Raw genomic sequence first — 19,416 nt, forward strand, 5'->3', positions numbered from 1 at the left:
TTGGGGGACACAGACCGTGGGTGTATGCTGCTGCCAATAGGAGGCTGACACTAAGTAATACAAAGAAAGTGATCTCCTCCCCTGCAGTATACACCCCCCTGCTGGCTCTCAGCTAACCAGTTCTTGCTTAGTGTCTGTAGGAGGAACATGGGTCTGTTTCAGACCCCAACGTTTTTATTTTGTTTACTTTTCTGTAAATTTTTATTTTTTAATTAACGGAGTGAACGGGGCGATGGTTCCTTTCAAGGTTCCGATCTCCCCCGAACCATCAACAGGCGAGCACGGCGAGTATACCTCCCCGTACCCTTTCCTGCGACGTGGGAAGCCATGCCTGAGCTCTCTTCAGGGGCGACGGTTCCTTTCATGGTCCCGATCTCCTCACACCAGCAGCAGGCGACCACATGGAGCGTCGCCTCCATGTATCCTCTCCTGGAGCCAGGCCTAATGCCGGACAACTGGCCCTGTCCACCCGGACTGAGCTCCGTGGCTGTACAGAGGCCCCTCTCTATGGCGTCCGAGCAGCCCCCACTGTCCCACCACTGTGAAAGCGGATGGCACAAGGAGGCGGACGGTTCCTCTCCACCTCCCTAACAAAGGGATGATGGATTGAGGCTTATCCCTGCACCGTCCACGCTGCACAGAACAGCGCTGAAGCCCACATCCGCGGCGGCTCCATGCCGGGACGCGCATCAATGGTGAGTGGATCCATCTTCAGAGGGATATCCACATGCTGACAGGCAGCCTCAGCCACTTCCCTGTGGCCCACCTCTCTGAGGTAACGCTCTGGATGGCTGCAAAAATTTAGCCCCTGGCTTCGGCCGATTTGTAGGCCGCATCCTGGAAGTCTTGCCTGGAACGACTAGCTGGTGACGTCCGCCGGCTAAAGAAATTTAGGCCCCGGCTTGGGCCTATTCAACATCGTGTCTGTGGCTCCGCCCCAAAATGGCGCTTCTCGCTCTCTGCGAGATTTTATCAACTCTGCAACTCCCAGTGGCCATCTTGGTCCACCCGGCCAGCTCACACTGGGGTGACAGTATTTTTGCATTAAAGGGGCACATTGACTCTACATCAGTACCCGGGTAAGGAAGTACCTGGTCTTAAAGGCACACGATTAGTAGTCCCTGGTATTAAAGGCACATGACCAGTATTTCCTGGTCTTAAAAGCACATGACCAGTATTCCCTGGTCTTAAAGGCATATGGCCAGTATTCCCAGTCTTAAAGGCATATGACATGTATTCCTTTATCTTTTAAAGCACATGTCCAGTATTCTCTGGTCTTAAAGGCGCATGACCAGTATTCCCTGGTCCTAAAGGCGCATGACCAGTATTCCCTGGTCTTAAAGGCGCATGACCAGTATTCCCTGTTCTTAAAGGCGTGTGACCAGTATTCCCTGGACTTAAAGGCGCATGACCAGTATTCCCTGGTGTTAAAGGTGCATGACCAGTATTCTCTGGTCTTAAAGGCACATGACCAGTATTCTCTGGTCTTAAAGGCACATGACCAGTATTCTCTTGTCTTAAAGGTGCATGACCAGTATTCTCTGTTCTTAAAGGCGCATGACCAGTATCTCCTGGTCTTAAAGGCTCATGACCAGTATTCTCTGGTCTTAAAGGCGCATGACCAGTATTCCCTGGTCTTAAAGGCGCATGACCAGTATTCTCTGGTCTTAAAGGCGCATGACCAGTATTTCCTGGTCTTAAAGGTGCATGACCAGTATTCCCTGGTCTTAAAGGCGCATGACCAGTATTCTCTGGTCTTAAAGGCGCATGACCAGTATTTCCTGGTCTTAAAGGTGCATGACCAGTATTCCCTGGTCTTAAAGGCGCATGACCAGTATTCCCTGGTCTTAAAGGCACATGACCAGTATTCCCTGGTCTTGAAGGCGCATGACCAGTATTCTCTGGTCTTAAAGGCGCATGACCAGTATTCCCTGGTCTTAAAGGCGCATGACCAGTATTCCCTGGTCTTAAAGATGCATGACCAGTATTCTCTGGTCTTAAAGGCGCATGACCAGTATTTCCTGGTCTTAAAGGCGTATGACCAGTATTCCCTGGTCTTAAAGGTGCATGACCAGTATTCCCTGGTCTTAAAGACGCATGACCAGTATTCCCTGGTCTTAAAGGCACATGACCAGTATTCTCTGTTCTTAAAGGCGCATGACCAGTATTCTCTGTTCTTAAAGGCGCATGACGAGTATTCTCTGGTCTTAAAGGCGCATGACCAGTATTTCCTGGTCTTAAAGGCGCATGACCAGTATTCCCTGGTCTTAAAGGCGCATGACCAGTATTCCCTGGTCTTAAAGGCGCATGACCAGTATTCCCTGATCTTAAAGGCGCTTGATCAATCCGAGGAGCCCTCCGCCGCCGACCCCAGCTTTATCCTCTAGTTCCCCTCAGTGGACTTCTTCACTGACCACAATCCATGGTTCTCTGACCAAGAGATTGAATCCCTCTGTGTACCCTCTGTGTTTGGAGTGCTCGCAGGACCAATATACATGGTCCCTATCCTACATGGGAGCCATCGGCTAGCAGGGGCCGCAAGTATTCTAGAAATGTGCAGGCGTCTAGAAACATACAGGCATCTAGAAAACGGAAGTTTTTCGTTTCCTGCTCCCTCACCAATAATTTGATGACAACAAGGATTGGATATTGCCTAAACTTGCCAGAGCTTCAGAGACTAAACTCCCTCGAGAGCATTTGCCATTCAATTCGGATAAGCGATTCACTGGACAGAAGCCTCTACGTGGGATGCCATGCCTGTCCTGTTTTTTTAAGGGCGACGGGTCCTTTAAAGGGCACCGATCTCCCCACACCATCAACAGACGAGCACACGGAGTGTCGCCTCCATGTTTTCTCTTCTGCATCCAGGCCTAATGCCAGACAACCTATCCTGTCCACCCGGAGACCTGAACTCTGTGGACATACAGAGGCACCCTTTTTGGCGTACGAGCACCCCCCTCTGCATCACCACTATTTAGCGGAAGATGCTAGAAGGCGGACAATTCCTCTCCACTTCCCTGTTAAGAGGTTGATGGATTGAGGGTTCCTAATTTTTATCTCTGCGCCGTGAAAAGAGAGCGGCGATGGCAAGAGACTATGACCTGCTGGATGCAGCCGCACATTCTGCCATGGGGCAGATTAACCGGGTAGAATCTCCTGTGGTATACCTACCAGTATCCCTACCCGATGGGTCATCAATTAAAAATACCACGGACTGTCAGATAGCAAATCTGGTTCATTCCGTCTTCGGGTTCGGCGCTCTAACCTCCCTAGCGGCCGCATGGATTGCTAGAGCAATGGTCTCCTGGCTGGAGACCTTAACTACCTTGATTCACACCAGTAACAACTGGCCAATCAAATCCTTTGAGCGGGAGACTGACAAAGGATTGTATAAGGATTGTCCAGCACAGTCTAGATCTAAAGGATCTTGGTTCCAAACAGGGGAACGAAAAGTAAGATCGACCCTGGACCTCAAACTTCTAACAACCTTTGACATGGTCCTCCTTCTTTGGATGGAGTCCCTCTGCTCAGCCATTACTTCAACAGAAAAAGGTGCAGTTTCCGGCATCCATCGATATTCGGGGTGCTTACCCTCTGCAAAAATTCCTTCGCCTTTCCATTCGTCAACAACATTTTAAGTCACAACCTTGTCCTTCGGCCTTGCTTCCGCACCCAGAGTGTTCGCACGGGTCATGGCAGATGTCATGTTTCTCTTGCACTCTAGAGGCATACTCGTCCTACCCTGTGTGGTCGACTGTCTAGCCGCCCTTCCAGGACTACGCTGAGTCGTCTATATCACTTGCGATACCTTCTCACCTGGGCTGGCAGCTACACTTAGACAAGTTCTCCTCATTTCCAGCCCAGTAGATATCCTTTTTGAGGATGATCCTGCACACTTCTAGAAGGATGGTAATTCTTCCTCAAGACAAGGTCATGGCCCTTCAACAGGGAGCTCACGCAAGGAGAGTTCTGAGGACTTAATTACTCACCCCCTCATTTCATTCGATTTACTAGGAGAGTTCTTAGGAAAAATGGTGACGACAATGGAAGCGGTTTCCTTCGCTCCGCTCGTTTTCAGCAAGTCAAACAGACTTTCAGACAATAGTCTCTGAGCTCCTTCATCCAGGGCCTTTCTCCCGCTTCAATGGTTATTAGTAACTACCAATGCCAGTCTTTTTCTCCCTATCATTGTTCTGGAGATCCGAACGGTAGTCCTACAGCAGGTCCACTGCCTTCTGGCGGGTCACCCTATCCGAATTCAATTGGATAATGCCACGGCGGTGCCATAAGTCAGTCAGCTAGCAGGTACCCACGGTCAGGCGCCATGACCGAGGTACCTCACTTTCTCTGATGGGCCAAAGTCTATTATTCGATGATCTCGGTAGTATATATCCCAGGAGTAGAACTCTGAACGGCAAACAAATTCAGCCGTCAGGGTTCCGCCTCAAGTCAGTGGGAACTTCACCCCGAAGTCTTCCATCAGATCTGCCCTTACTGGAGCTCTCCAGTTGTAGGTGGGATGACATCCAGACTGAAGGCCAATGTACTTGAGTTTGTGGTTCGGCCTTGAGATCCAAGAGCCATCGCACTCCATGCTCTGGTTCTGCCGTGGTACCAGTTTCCATAACTCCCCTTCCACTACTTCCGAAAGCCTTTCGGAAGCAGAAAGGGACCCCAGTGATCCTCAGAGATCCGCACTGACCACGTCCGTTTTTTGTTTGCGGAGCTAGTATCTTCTCGCCTTATCGCAGCAAAACTGCAAGTAGGGACTTTCTCACAGGGAGTTTTCACACGTAGTCCTTCTCTATCGCATACCGTTAGCTTATTGGGACCTTATTATTCCTAGGAGCCTTACAGTAGGCTCCTTTTCATCCGAGCAGACTTTACTATCAGGGAAAGTCGCCCCCTTTTCCTCTGCAATATTCTCACTCTGACGAGTCTTCGGAGCTAGCTGCTCTGCTCTTTCAGACTTTTTTCCCTTATTACCTTCGAGGCAAGGTTGTCCTCAGGCCATCCCCATCCCTTGTTACCAAGGTGGTACTGTATTACCACTGTTATGAGGGCATAGTTCTTCCCTCATCTCTTTTGGCACCAGGCCACAAAATGGAATGAGTTCCCCCATATTCTGGACGAAGTGAGTGCTCTGAGTAGGTACGTCTTGAGGACGGCATCCTTCCGAAGGTTGAACGCTTTATTTGGGCTTCCTGACGGTAGAGGAAGGCTTCCTGACATTTTCAGGAAGTGTTTAGCCATTTCATCGACCATGATAACATGGTGAATTCGTTCCACCATCCAGGAGTCCTTCCGTGCTAGATGTCAGCCTATCTCCCTGTCTATCAAGGGTTCTAGGCACCAGGCGTCGGCAAGGCACGCCTGCAAGCTTGCGGATTCATCCAGTCCGCATGCATTCTTGAAGCACTATAATATAATTCCAACACTTCCACAGATGTGAATCTGGGCAGGCGGACTCTGCAGGCCGCGGTGGCACACTTGTAAGTAGCGGTTACACAGGGCCTGATCTATTGTTGTCCCCACCCAGGGACTGCTTTGGGACGTCCCATGGTCTGTGTCCCCCAATGAGGCGAAGGAGAAATAGGGATTTTTGTGTACTCACCGTAAAATCCTTTTCTCCGAGCCATTCATTGGGGGACACAGCTCCTACCCTGTTATTAGCTTATGTTTGTTTTTTATAATCTGACATGCTATACTCTCATATATAATATGACATGCTATACGCTCATATATTGTTATTGATCTCCTACTGATTTTGCACTGAACTGGTTAGCTGAGAGCCAGCAGGAGGGTGTATACTGCAGGGGAGGAGCTAACTTTCTTTGTATCACAGTGTCAGCCTCCTAGTGGCAGCAGCATACACCCACGGTCTGTGTCCCCCAATGAATGGCACGGAGAAAAGGATTTTACGGTGAGTACACAAAAATCCCTATTTCACAACTGGTTCAGGACCCAACAAGAAGGGGGGCACTGCTAGACCTAATATTAACCAACAGGCCAGACCGCATAGCAAATGTAAGGGTTGGGGGTCACTTGGGAAATAGCGATCACAAAATAATAAGTTTTCATGTATCCTTTAATAAGATGTGTAGTAGAGGGGTTACCAGGACACTAAACTTCAGGAGGGCAAATTTCCAACGGATGAGAGAGGATCTTGGTGCAATCAACTGGGACGATATACTGAGACATAAAAATACACAAAGAAAATGGGAGACGTTTATTAGCTTCCTGGATAGGACCTGTGCACAGTATATACCGTATGGAAATAAACATACTAGAAATAGGTGGAAACCAATATGGCTAAATAGAGCTGTAAGGGGTGCAATAAGTGACAAAAAGAAAGTATTTAGAGAATTAAAGGAAGTAGGTAGTGAGGAGTCAGGGTGACTTCCCCTGACGAAGCTACAGGAGTAGCGATATGCGTAGGGAGCCAGCGGGCTACACCCTCCCCAGTGAGTATAACAAGATCATGGTATTAGATTTTTGAACAATGCAGCACTGGTGATGATATTCTTGGTGATACTTTAACTCACTCATTGTGCTCTATGTGACACTGTTTCCATTTTTGCCCACTAGTGTTATTATACAGAAACATACTGAACATTGGGCGGACTAGCTTTAATAGTGCCACATGATGTATAAGCAGTGCATGTTTTGAGCCTTATTTTGCCTATATAAATTGTATCTCACTGGATGCTTTCTAAGGGTGATTGTCCCTTAAGTAGCCCGTTTCTCATTCTTATCCGGACATTTAATGGATATTGAATAGGTGTATGTCTGTAAGCATTTTATGCTTTTTAAATGTTTTTATGTTCACTAGCACTTTTACTTGGTCTCAATAAAGCTTTGTTATATTGGTATCATGGCTACGTGTGCACCTTTACTGCGTTTCTTTTCTTTTCTTCTTGTTTGCATGTTATTACTAGCGCAGTGGTAGCACCTGGCAGATATTTCTCATCATATAAGTGGTGCCCGCTCGACTTTTTCACTTTTCTCTCAGGTAGCGAGGAGGCATTAAATAAATACAAAAAATTAAATAAATTCTGTAAAAAGCAAATCAAGGCAGCAAAGATTGTGGGTAAAATCCTGGAGGGCATTCTAAGGGATGCTATACTGGAGTATCTGAAGAGGAATAACCTCATGACCCAGTATCAGCACAGGTTTACTAGGGACCGTTCATGTCAGACTAATTTGATCAGTTTCCATGAAGAGGTAAGTTCCGGACTGGACCAAGGGAACCCAGTGGATGTAGTGTATATGGACTTTTCAAAAGCTTTTGATACGGTGCCACACAAAAGGTTGATACATAAAATGAGAATAATGGGGATAGGGGAAAATTTGTGTAAGTGGGTTGAGAGCTGGAGCACACTCGGACTGGGTAGCGATTAGCAGTGGGGTACCACAGGGGTCAGTATTGGGCCCTCTTCTTTTTAGCATATTTATTAATGACCTTGTAGGGGGCATTCAGAGTAGAATTTCAATATTTGCAGATGACACTAAACTCTGCAGGGTAATCAATACAGAGGAGGACAATTTTATATTACAGGATGATTTATGTAAACTAGAAGCTTGGGCTGATAAATGGCAAATGAGCTTTAATGGGGATAAATGTAAGGTCCCTCAAAAAAAAAAAGCTTATATGACTTTGTCGACTGAAAAATAAAAAAGCAGTTTATTTTCAAAGAAGGAGAGTCACCAATGCAAACATAGATACGAAAAGTGGTTGCCAAGGCGAAGGCTTAAAATGAATGATGCCATTCAAAATTACAGCTCATTTGGCAAAAAAAACAAAACAGGCCCTCATGGCGATGGAAAAGTAAAAAAAAAAATATGGCCCTTGCAGTAAGGGAAATAAAAAATGAGAATGCAAAATGAAAGAAAAAATCACCCGGGATTAAATCGTGACAAAGGATAAAGCCAAGTTAGTAGAGTTTAATGATACACCGACTCGGTTGCATGCTTGGTAGGATGAATGCTGAGCAATGTGAAGGCTGGCATATTAACAGTTCCTGGAAATAGTCTTAGAAAGAATAATCCATCCTGACCATGTGTTTTCTCCCACTGTAGTCTTTTATTGAAGCTTTTAATTAATTTGCATCCATAAGAGAATCAATACGCCATTGCACTGCTATCACTAATTAACATGCTGACAACACATTAGGATCGTCCAAGGACGCATGCAGTTAGTGGCAAAGTCTGCCGCTACTATTATTATTACTATTATCCTGATGTACAAGTACCAGATTCATTAGCCGCGTTGCAATGTTGATGCTGACATTCCCACAGGACACCCCTGAAGCGGACTATAAGTTGTGTTCATCCGGCACACTTACTGTGTCCTACTGCATTTGTTAGGTCGCCATCCTTAGTTAATGGGAATAAATCTCCCTCTACTTTGTTTGGGATCTCTGTATCCATATTGGTTCGTATGCTCCTATGCGAGGGATGACTCAAAAATATCTAGTGCCAGGCAGAGCCGGTAATTGATGCCTACGTAATAAACCTGCCTCCCTGTTCGCCCTCACAAATATGAAAAAGGGTTACATGGCGGCATATCTGTTTTCTTTCCACTAGAGTTGGTGTCAGTTGACTTTCAAGACACAGTTCAGCAACCAAGTCATTTCCTCTTCTGATTAGCCGGCCTGGCATGTAACTTGAGATGCTCATAGGTAGTAGGTGCTTCTCAGGGCTCCCGTACCTCCAATGGCCACAGGTTACTGATGTTGCCGCTGGATCAGATTGAACCAACAGTACTTTATCAAACTTTCACAGACTGTTCCAATTTGAGTGATAGATACATTTACAATTCATGTTCTGTCTGTTTATCCACCCTATTATGTGATGTCAAATATGAACTATTATTGATCTTTATAATTATTATTTACTATTATAGCGCCATTTATTCCATGGCGCTTTACATGTGAGGAAGGGTATACATAAAAAAACAAGTACAGTAATCTTAAACAATACAAGTCACGACTGCTACAGAAGGAGAGAGGACCCTGCCCAAGAGGGCTCACAATCTACAAGGGATGGGTGAGGATACAATAGGTGCAGGGTAGAGCTGGTCGTGTAAGGGATTGGTGGTTACTGCAGGTTGTAGACTTGTCGGAAGAAGTCGGTCTTCAGGTTCGTTTTGAAAGTTTCTATGGTAGGCGAGAGTCTGATATGTTGTGGTAGAGAGTTCCAGAATAGGGAGGATGCGTGCGAGAAATCTTGTATGCAATTGTGGGAAGAGGGGAGTAGAGAAGGAGATCTTGTGAGCATCGGAGGTTGCGTGCAGGTAAGTACTGGGAGACTAGGCCACAGATGTATGGAAGACACAGGTTGTGTATGGCTTTGTATGTCATGGTTAGGGTTTTGAACTGGAGTCTCTGGGTAATGGGGAGCCAGAGCAGGGATTGACAGAGGGGAGAGGTCGGGGAATAGCGTGGGGATAGGTGGATTAGTCGGGCAGCAGAGTTTAGAATAGATTGTAGGGTTGTGAGAGTGTTATAGGGGAGGCCACGGAGCAGGAGGTTGCTGTAGTCAAGGCGGGAGATGATGAGAGCATGCACTAATGTTTTTGCAGATTGTTGGTTGAGAAATGTACGGATCCGGGAAATATTTTTGTCTTGAAGTCTGCAAGAAGTGGAAAGGGCTTGGATATGTGGTTTGAAGAAGAGATCAGGGTCAACGAGTACCCCGAGGCAGCGAGCTTGTGGGAATGGGGAGAGTGAGCAACCATTTATTTTAATAGATAGGTCCATTGGGGGGGTCGAGTGAGATGGTGGAAAGATGATGAATTCTGTTTTGTCCATATTAAGTTTTAGAAATCTAGCGGAGAAAAGGATGAAACAGCGGACAGACATTGAGGGATTCTGGTTAGTAGGGTGGTGATATCTGGTCCAGAGATGTAGATCTGTGTGTTGTCAGCATACAGATGATATTGAAAGCCATGAGATTCTATGAGCTGTCCCAGGCCAAAGGTGTAAATCAGGGCCGGCGTCAGCACCCGGCGCACCTGGGCAAATGCCGGGGCCCTGAGCAGGCGAGGGGCCCACTCGCCGCCAGGGACACCAGCGTGCGCAGTGGACGCTTCATGAGACTGTCTGAGATCGGGCTCTGAGCTCTCCATGAGACGGCACAGAGCGCACTGAAAGATGGCAGAGGGCCTGGCAGCGGCTGGAGGAGCAGTTGATGCCAGGCTGTGGCTGCTGCAGGCAGTGAGGACGGAGCCGCAGAGCTCAGGCTCATACACCCTGCGCCGCTGCTCTTCTCACCTGGCAGCTGGGGGCTTCTCAAGGAGTGCGCCTGCAGCAACACAGGGCTCCAGGGACGTCTGGTCTGCACTCCGGCGCGTGTAGCAGATGGAGGTACCGGGGTCGGCATGGGAGTGTTGAGCTGCCCCAGGACTCAGCGCCCTGCTGTTGCCCCTTTTGCACCTGGCTCTGGGTAAGTCCACACCCATCACAGGGCACTATTTGCACCCAGCACTTACTATCTTGCGCTGCTGCCACTCATAGCTGCTGTAAATAGTGACCCCAAACAGCGCCATATATGTGCTGCGACCCCCAATTGTCTGCACCCCTGTATTGTGTGTGATCTTGTAAGTGGGTGCAGACATGGTATAGTGAGAACCCCTATATATCTTTATGTACCCCTAAATGCCTGTCTGTGTGCACCCCATATAGCTATATGCACCCCTATACACCGGTCCTATGTGTCTGTGTTCACCCCCATATATCTATATGCACCCCTATATATCTATGCACCCCTAAATGCCTGTCATATGTCTGGGGGCACCCCATATAGCTATATGTACCCCTATATGCCTGTCCTTTGTGTCTGTGTGCACTCCTTACTCCGATACATCTATTTGCACTCCTTTATTCCTGTCATGTGTCTGTTTGCACCCCCATATATCTATATGCACCCCCATACGCCTGTCCTATGTGTCTGTGTGCACCCTATATATCTTTATACACCCCTATACTCCTGTCCTATGTGTTTGTGTGCACTCCCATATATCTAAATGCATATATCTAAATGCAACCCTGTACACCTGTCCTGTGTTTGTGTGCACCCCATATCTCTATATGCACCCCTATACGCCAATCCTGTACCCGTGCGCATCCCAATATCTTTATGCACCCCTATATTAATGTACCATGGGCCCCTCATTAAACTGTATGGAGCATTATATGGGCCTCATTATACTGTATGGAACAATACATGGGGCTCATCATATACTGGAGCATTATATGGGGCCCATTCTGTGTGAAGCAATTTATGGGGCTCATTATACTGTATGGAGCATTATATTGGGCTCAAACTGTATGGAGCTGATTACACTGTATGGGGCAATATATGGGGCACATTATTCTGCATTGAGCAATATATGGGCCTCATAATACTGTATGGAGAAATATACTGTCCGATTTCTGATAATAGATATCACTAATGTAATGTAAGAAGTGAAATCTTTGGCATTGTACTATATATATATTTATCTGCCGTATCTGTGCATCATGAAATGTGGTATATGTTAAAGGGGCCCACAGACTTTTTCGCCCGGGGCCCAGAAAAACCTGGAGCCGGCCCTGGTGTAAATGGAGAGGAGCAGGGGCCCTAGGACTGAATCTTGCGGGACTCCGACATATAGAGGGCGAGGTGAGGAGGTGGTGTGTGAGTGGGAGACGCTGAATGTCCGGTCTGTTAGGTGTGAGATAGGGCCAAGCCTATGATGCCAAGAGATGATATAGACATTATAATAGCAGCAAAGGGCCATATATACTTATTGGCAATCATTTAGTAATCATCGCTAAAGTCCAATCATCCTTTAGTTCTAGTATTGACTATATTATTCCATATTATGAAGTTTCTCTTTATTTTAAAAATAGGGTAGATGTAGTACAAGCTATCACATACAGTGATAGTACATCATATTTACTATTGTAGTTATAGTAGTTTTCAATCTCCTATTGCCAACATCCTAGAAAACTAGCTGCATGTAAGAAAGCAGGACTACTCTCCCTTACTGCATGTAAACATACGTTCAAGCCCTATGCGTTTCATCATTTCTTATAACTGCCATGATCCTTAGGGGCTAGCAGTTTCATTGATATCTAATTACAATTATTCAGTGTGATAGTTTATGATTACACGTATCGGCATGATTGCTCAAATCATTGACGGACTGAAACAGGTTTTGCTTGAGAATATCCCTGTATTTCGCACCTTCCATCTTCTCCTAGACTCAGACCATTTTCCCTGTCCCTGCTTTCGGAAAACATCCCCATAGTATGATGCTGCCACCAGCATGTTTCACTGTGGGCATGATGTTCTTGGGGTTTTGCACCAGACATAGTGTTTACCTTGGTGGGTAAAAAAATTCAATTTTAGCCTCATCTGACCTCAGCACTTTCTGTCATACATTTGGGGAGTCTCCCATGTCTTTTGGCATACTCAAAACGAGCCTTACAATATTTGTGTTTAAGTTAAGGCTTTTTTCTGTCCACTCTTCTATAAAGGCCACCTTTATGAAGTGTATGGCTTATTGTGGTCATATGGACAGATAATCCAGTCTCTGCTTTGAAACTCTGCAGCACCTTCAGGGTTATTTTTGGTGTCTGTGCTGACTGTCTCATGCCCTCCTTGCCCGGGCTGAGAGCTTTGGTGGGCGCCCTCTCTTGGCAGCTTTGTTGTGGTACCATGTTCTTTCCATTTGATGGTAATGGATTTGATGGTGCTCCAGGGGATCATCACAGATTGGGATATTTTTTTAAAGCCAACCCTGATTTGTACTTCTCAACAACTTTGTCCATGACTTGTTTGTAGATCTCCTTGGTCTTCATGGTGTTGTTTGGAGATCTCTTTGGTCTTCATGGTGGTATTTGGAGATCTCTTTGGTCTTCATGGTGGTATTTGGAGATCTCCTTGGTTTTCATGGTGTTGTTTGGAGATCTCCTTGGCCTTCATGGTATTGATTGGAGATCTTCTTGGTCTTCATGGTGGTGTTTGAAGATCTTCTTTGTTTTCATGGTGGTTTGGTTAGTGGTACCTCTAGTTAATGGTGTTGCAGCCTCTGTTGTCTTTCAAATAAGGTAAAGTGTACATATTGACAGACACGTGACACTTAGATCGCACACATCCTGTCACTAAGCATGGAACTTATTGCGGGAATTGCTTACACCAGAAACTTTTAGGGACTTCAAAGTAAAAGGAGTAGATACATATGCACATGACAATTTTTAGTTATTGGAGCTGATAAAGGTAATTTATGCCTATATTTTCTCACTTCACCAACTTAGACTATTTAGTGCTAATGGATCACACACACATCGGATTTCGTTCAAACCAGGCACGTCCACTCGGTTTATCCTTTGCATGGCCGAACAGTTCAGTGAACCTACCCATCTTGTTTTCCATCTATCTGCCCCCATTCTCTCTTAATTGGCAGAAGCCAGAAAAGGATGGGGAAAACAAGTAGGTGGGTAGGTGCACTGAACTACAAGTAGATCAGTCCACCTAATGCCTGCGCTTGGTTTATACAGTCATTTTGTGGTGACAGACTCGCTTTAACATTTACATCAGAACTATTCTTGCTGTATACATGAATCAGAGTGCATAAACGTGGGGTCTTGTATCACTTGGTAGGATGGTTATTAGTATTACATAGTCAACTGTTCCAGGTAAGGCATTGGTTTTCATGCCTCGCTATGGTCATATAGGGGTCAACATGAGAAAGACCTTATTGATTAAAAGGTCCCCTGCATCTACAAGGTGAAAGGAAAAATCAATTTATACGTCCTGCAAAATCAAAGATGGTTTATGGATTTAATGCTGGAAAGTGTTACATGTGATTTATCCTTTTTACTGCCTGTCAAGTACTGATTAATGATATTTACTTTCCATTCATTCTAGGCAACCCTGTGTCAGCAGTAGTTACCTGTAATCTTTTTGTTGTACCAGCACTGAGAAAGATGCAGGGAATCCTGGATCCAAGACCTACAATCATCAAAGCCAGGGTATTTACATTGCGTATAGAAAAAAAAAGAAAACAAAAATGTGTACGACCAGCAGAATTATGAATACAACTCTGGATTATAATATTGGCTGTAACTCGAAATCAGTACAAGTAATGCAATTTGTTTGCAAAAATACATAAAAGGGATGTCCTCTTCAGCAAAAAATCTGCTAACCTGCTAACCACACCTGGGACCCTGAGGAATCTGCTGTAATCTGTGGGAATATGGGTAGCAAGTGTCCCATATTCCTACAGTTCCGCCACAAGGAAAGCGAAACATTACACATGCCTATTGAAATCAATGGTATATGTCTGTTATATTCAGATTTGTGTGGTTTTTCACACTGCCCATACTCCTGAAATTGCTCCTATCCAAAAGTTTGTTTCACCAAAGCTAACTCTCCTGGTGCCCCATACACACGCACTCTCTTCTCAGCCGAGTGTGCATGGGTTTTCAATTTAGAGAGACTAAGCCACTTCCATACAACTGACAGCAGCTCATCCCCCACATCATCCACAAAAGTGGTCAAATCTCATAGGGTTGTTGTAGTTCTCAGATGAACACACTGAAACAAAGACTTGTTGAGGGGTGTGACTACGCTGGGTGTACACAGGGAGTATCTTTTACTTATTCCTCAGTTTTCTGTTCTGCTATTTCCAATCATGTAAGAAACGCCTAAACTTATACATCATATGCCCATACTAATGAAGGGTATAAATAAATGAACATACTGGAACTCATTGGAGACTGTTGGAAATCACAAATTGTGATTTATTTGTTTTTGTTCTAACTGGCTGTTACCTGAATCGCATAAGCTTCTAAGATGAAATAATAGTTTCTCTATACAATATTAATCCAATGTGTGTAGATTCTATAGTGATTTCCTAAATCGCAGCCATTTTTTTTTACTGTAATATGTTATGTTTAAAAGGTAGATTGACCCGTGAAATAGTGAACAAAATTAGTGACTATAGTTGAGATTAGAACACTTTCTTTACTATATTGCAGTTATCTTGTGATGTAAAGTTGGATCCTCGCCCAGAGTACCATCGCTGCATACTTACGTGGCATCACCAAGAGCCACTGCCTTGGGCACAAAGTACAGGTCAGTAAGAATTTAATGTTAAAGCCGAACTTAATTAGAATCAACCTAATAAAATACCTAACTGGCTTAAAAAATTGATTAAAAAAGTCACAAACATCATGTACATAACCCCTAACCACCTCCCCCTCCCCCCCCTCAAAAAAAAGTTGCATCCTTTAAACTAAAGTACTGTATTTTCTGGCGTATAAGACTACTTTTTAACCCTTGAAAATCTTCTCAAAAGTCGGGTATCGTCTTATACGCCAGGTGTCGTCTTATAGGGCAGATGCGGAGTAAACTGCGGTCGCCGCATATTGTGGGGGGAGCGGTCCCAATGACGAGGTGAGGGGGCCCCTCACCGGGAAGGTGTAAGTGAAGCAGAGGCAGAGAAGGAGATAATAGGATACAAGGGCGAGCCAGATTAGTGAAAGAGGAGTGTTTTTCTTGGCACAGCACCGCTCTCTCTCTCTTTTTTGCATACCCCTGGCATCACAGACGCTGACAGTTTGCTTCACTTACACCTTCCTGGTGAGGCGCTCCCTCAGCTCGTCATCGGAACCACTCCCCCTCACTATATACTTCGACCGCAGATTGCTCCGCACCCACCCTATAAGACGACACCCGGCATATAAGACAACCCCCGACTTTTGAGAAGATTTTATATTTTAACTGGAAAAGTTGGGGGTCGTCTTATACGCCCAGTCGTCTTATACGCCGGAAAATACGGTATACCAAAAATGCGTGATCCTGAAGAATCAAAATATCATTGACGGAAATCGCTTGCAAAAAATCCCATGGGGTGGAAATGAAAATTTAGCCAGATCAATGGAGACTCGGTCTTGGTTACAAAACATGACCATTGTCCAGTTGTACTTTATCTAACCCATCACCCACATGGAAAACCCCTACACTGGGGCAATTCATAGGACCCATGTTGATCTTTTTGAAGTTTAGCTCATGTTTTCTTTTTTTTAGCTGTTACATTATTTTCCTTTTGATCTATAAAACAGCTACCACGTGTTAGTAAACTCCTTCTTGCCGACCAAGATGAGCACGATCTCCATCAATGCCATAGACAGTGAAAGAAGAGGTGATGAGCATAGTTGACCAAAAGTCTGCTGAAATAGGGACTTCTTAAGAATCATTTGGGATTCCAGTGGTCGGACTACGAACGATCTATGGATAGGTTGTATTTTGCTATTGTGGGTAACTAGATGAGCCAATCAATTAGCAGGTCCCTGGTCTAGCGAGCGCATCAGTATCCTGTGGCCACCAAGCTGGACCCCTGCTGGAATCCAAGGCACCTCTACTGATTTACAAACATGGTAGGATGTCATCGTTGTGAGGTGATGCACTCTTGATGCTGTGGCAGGCCTATTAATTTGTAGATGCTTCAGGGATGTTGGCAGGTAGGAGGAGGTTCACAAGTCAGGGACTTCTAAGGTGGCTGCTGGATCAAGGTCCAACATTAACCCAAGCTGATCCAGACACGATGGCATCTTCTTTTTCAACGCTTGTACTCACATCTATGTCTTCTGCACACAGGTAATCAGATGAGCAGTCGCCTGATGAGTATGCGCAGTGCCAATGGACTGTTGATGCTACCTCCAAAGACAGAGCAGTATGTGGAACTTCACAAGGGAGAGGTGGTCGACGTCATGGTCATCGGAAGGCTATGATGACAAACGCAAGAGAAGAAGCATCGATGCATGTCCACATATCATTGACTGTATCCTGTAATATGCAATGGCACAGCTAATTTTTATGATTTGGGATAAAAGTTGATCAGTGTAGTCAACATCTTGAACTAAAATTCACAAAAAATACAACAACAAAAAAACAACAACTTGACTTTAAGGAGAAAAAACCTGAAAAAAATATATCTTTTTTTTTTCATAATAAAAAAAAAAAATATTCTCGGAAAAAAAAAACCTCTTATAAAAACCTTATTCTGATTATATCAAGGCAACTTTTCCTTCATTGCAATTGCTTTGTGTGTTAAAATGCTAGGTCTAATAGCAGTAGCTTTTAGTAGACAGCAGTAGATGCCTGCAAAAGTTGTGTTTCTCTCATCCTTAAAGTACAAATACTTAAGCTCTTAATCAAGGCTGTCTGCTTACTTTATACTAGCTTAGATGACACTGCTGTTTCCCTTATCAGTATGCTTCATAACCGCTTCACAAGAGAGCTCTGCTTGTTCTTTATCTTGTATAATGTGTTGATGTGCACAGTGCCAAAAGCCAAGTGGTTGCTTCTGGATCAAGACTCCCCATCTTCTTAACAAGGAGGAGAGATGTCCTGGCAATCACTCCGCTCAGTACTATTGGGCAGTAACTGAATTACCTTTTCTTTGAACGAAAAAAAAAAAAAAAAAAAAAGAAAAAAAATTGCTTCCTTAAGTGCTGACAGCCTTTTTAACCAATACATTTAAAAAAATGTACAGAAAAAAAATATCAAAAACTGATCTTGTACAGATTACAGTGTACCAGCATTCATGTGGAAAACAAAAAGAAGCAAAGAAAATATCGAAGAACTCTGTACCATAACATTTTCTGTAATGATATTGAAACAAGATTAATTAAATCCTTGACCATTATTTAAAAAAATAATTATAATAAAATCCGTTCTTCTTTTGTCTTATGTTTTGTGAATTAAAAAAAAAATAAAAAATTGCGAGGAAAAAGAAGAGGGGAAAAAAGTTGCTTTGTGGGTAGAACCAATGCTGGAATGGTGTTTTTTGTTATTTACCGTATATACTCGAGTATAAGCCGACCCCCCCTAATTTTGCCACAAAAAACTGGGAAAACTTATTGACTCGAGTATAAGCCTAGGGTAGGAAATGCAGCAGCTACCGGTGAATTTCAAAAATAAAAATAGATGCTCCATACCGTTCATTATTGCCCCATAGATGCTCCATATAAAGCTGTGCCACATATAATGCTCTGCACCGTTCATTATTGCCCCATAGATGCTCCATAGAAAGCTGTGCCATATATAATGCTCTGCACCATTCATTATTGTCCCATAGATGCTCCGTATAAAGCTGTGCCACATATAATGCTCTGCACCGTTTATTATGGCCCCATAGATGCTCCATAGAAAGCTGTGCCATATATAATGCTCTGCACCATTCATTATTGTCCCATAGATGCTCCGTATAATGCTGTGCCACATATAATGCTCTGCGCCGTTCATTATGGCCCCATAGATGCTCCATATAAATCTGTGCCACATATAATGCTCTGCACCGTTCATTATGGCCCCATAGATGCTCCATATAAAGCTGTGCCATATATAATGCTCTACACCGTTCATTATGGCCCCATAGATGCTCCATATAAAGCTGTGCCATATAGAATGCTCTGCACCGTTCATTATTGCCCCATAGGTGTGCCATATAAAGCTGTGCCATATATAATGCTCTGCACCGTTCATTATGGCCCCATAGATGCTCCATATAAAGCTGTGCCATATAGAATGCTCTGCACCGTTCATTATTGCCCCATAGGTGTGCCATATAAAGCTGTGCCATATATAATGCTCTGCACCATTCATTATTGCCCCATAGATGCTCCATATAACAATGTGCCATATATAATGCTCTGCACCGTTCATTATTGCCCCATAGATGTGCCATATAAAGCTGTGCCATATAGAATGCTCTGCACCATTCATTATTGCCCCATAGATGTGCCATATAAAGCTGTGCCATATAGTGCTCTGCACCATTCATTATTGCCCCATAGGTGTGCCATATAAAGCTGTGCCATATATAATGCTCTGCACCGTTCATTATTGCCCCATAGATGCTCCATATAACAATGTGCCATATATAATGCTCTGCACCGTTCATTATTGCCCCATAGATGTGCCATATAAAGCTCTGCCATATAGAATGCTCTGCACTGTTCATTATTGCCCCATAGATGTGCCATATAAAGCTGTGCCATATATAATGCTGCTGCTGCTGCAATAAAAAAAAATGACATACTCACCTCTCTTGCTTGCAGCTCCACAGCGTACCGTCCCGGCGTCTCTCCGCACTGACTGTTCAGGCAGAGGGCGGCGCGCACACCAGTACGTCATCGCGCCTTCTGACCTACACAGTCACTGCAAGAGGACGCGAAGACGGAGCAGCGCCCGGCGTGTGGAATGGGGACAGGTAACTATGACATACTTACCTGCTCCCGGCATCCCTGGCTCCTTTTCCGGGACAGCTGGTCTTCGGTGCCGCAGCTCTTCCTCTGTCAGCGGTCACTGGCACCGCTCATTAGAGAAATGAATATGCGGCTCCACCCCTATGGGAGTGGA

The 19,416-nt window shown here is 44.7% G+C and overlaps 1 protein-coding gene across 40 annotated transcripts in view; it reads left to right on the top strand.

The window, feature by feature from the left end:
• GPHN (gephyrin) overlaps positions 1-17,740 on the top strand; it is a 490,719-nt gene extending 472,979 nt beyond the window's left edge. For 39 of the 40 annotated variants that reach the window (XM_069726492.1, XM_069726580.1, XM_069726522.1 and 36 more), the window contains 3 exons: positions 13,918-14,021; positions 15,030-15,126; positions 16,651-17,740. In XM_069726492.1, coding sequence (XP_069582593.1) covers positions 13,918-14,021; positions 15,030-15,126; positions 16,651-16,784 — 335 coding nt within the window. In that variant the 3' untranslated portion in view covers positions 16,785-17,740. The remainder of the gene's footprint in view (positions 1-13,917; positions 14,022-15,029; positions 15,127-16,650) is intronic. The other variant, XM_069726683.1, reaches the window with a different exon arrangement.
• The last annotated feature ends 1,676 nt before the right edge of the window (positions 17,741-19,416 follow it).

The sequence above is a fragment of the Ranitomeya imitator genome, chromosome 1 (assembly GCF_032444005.1).
Source record: "Ranitomeya imitator isolate aRanImi1 chromosome 1, aRanImi1.pri, whole genome shotgun sequence".
Taxonomy (NCBI): Eukaryota; Metazoa; Chordata; class Amphibia; order Anura; family Dendrobatidae; genus Ranitomeya; species Ranitomeya imitator.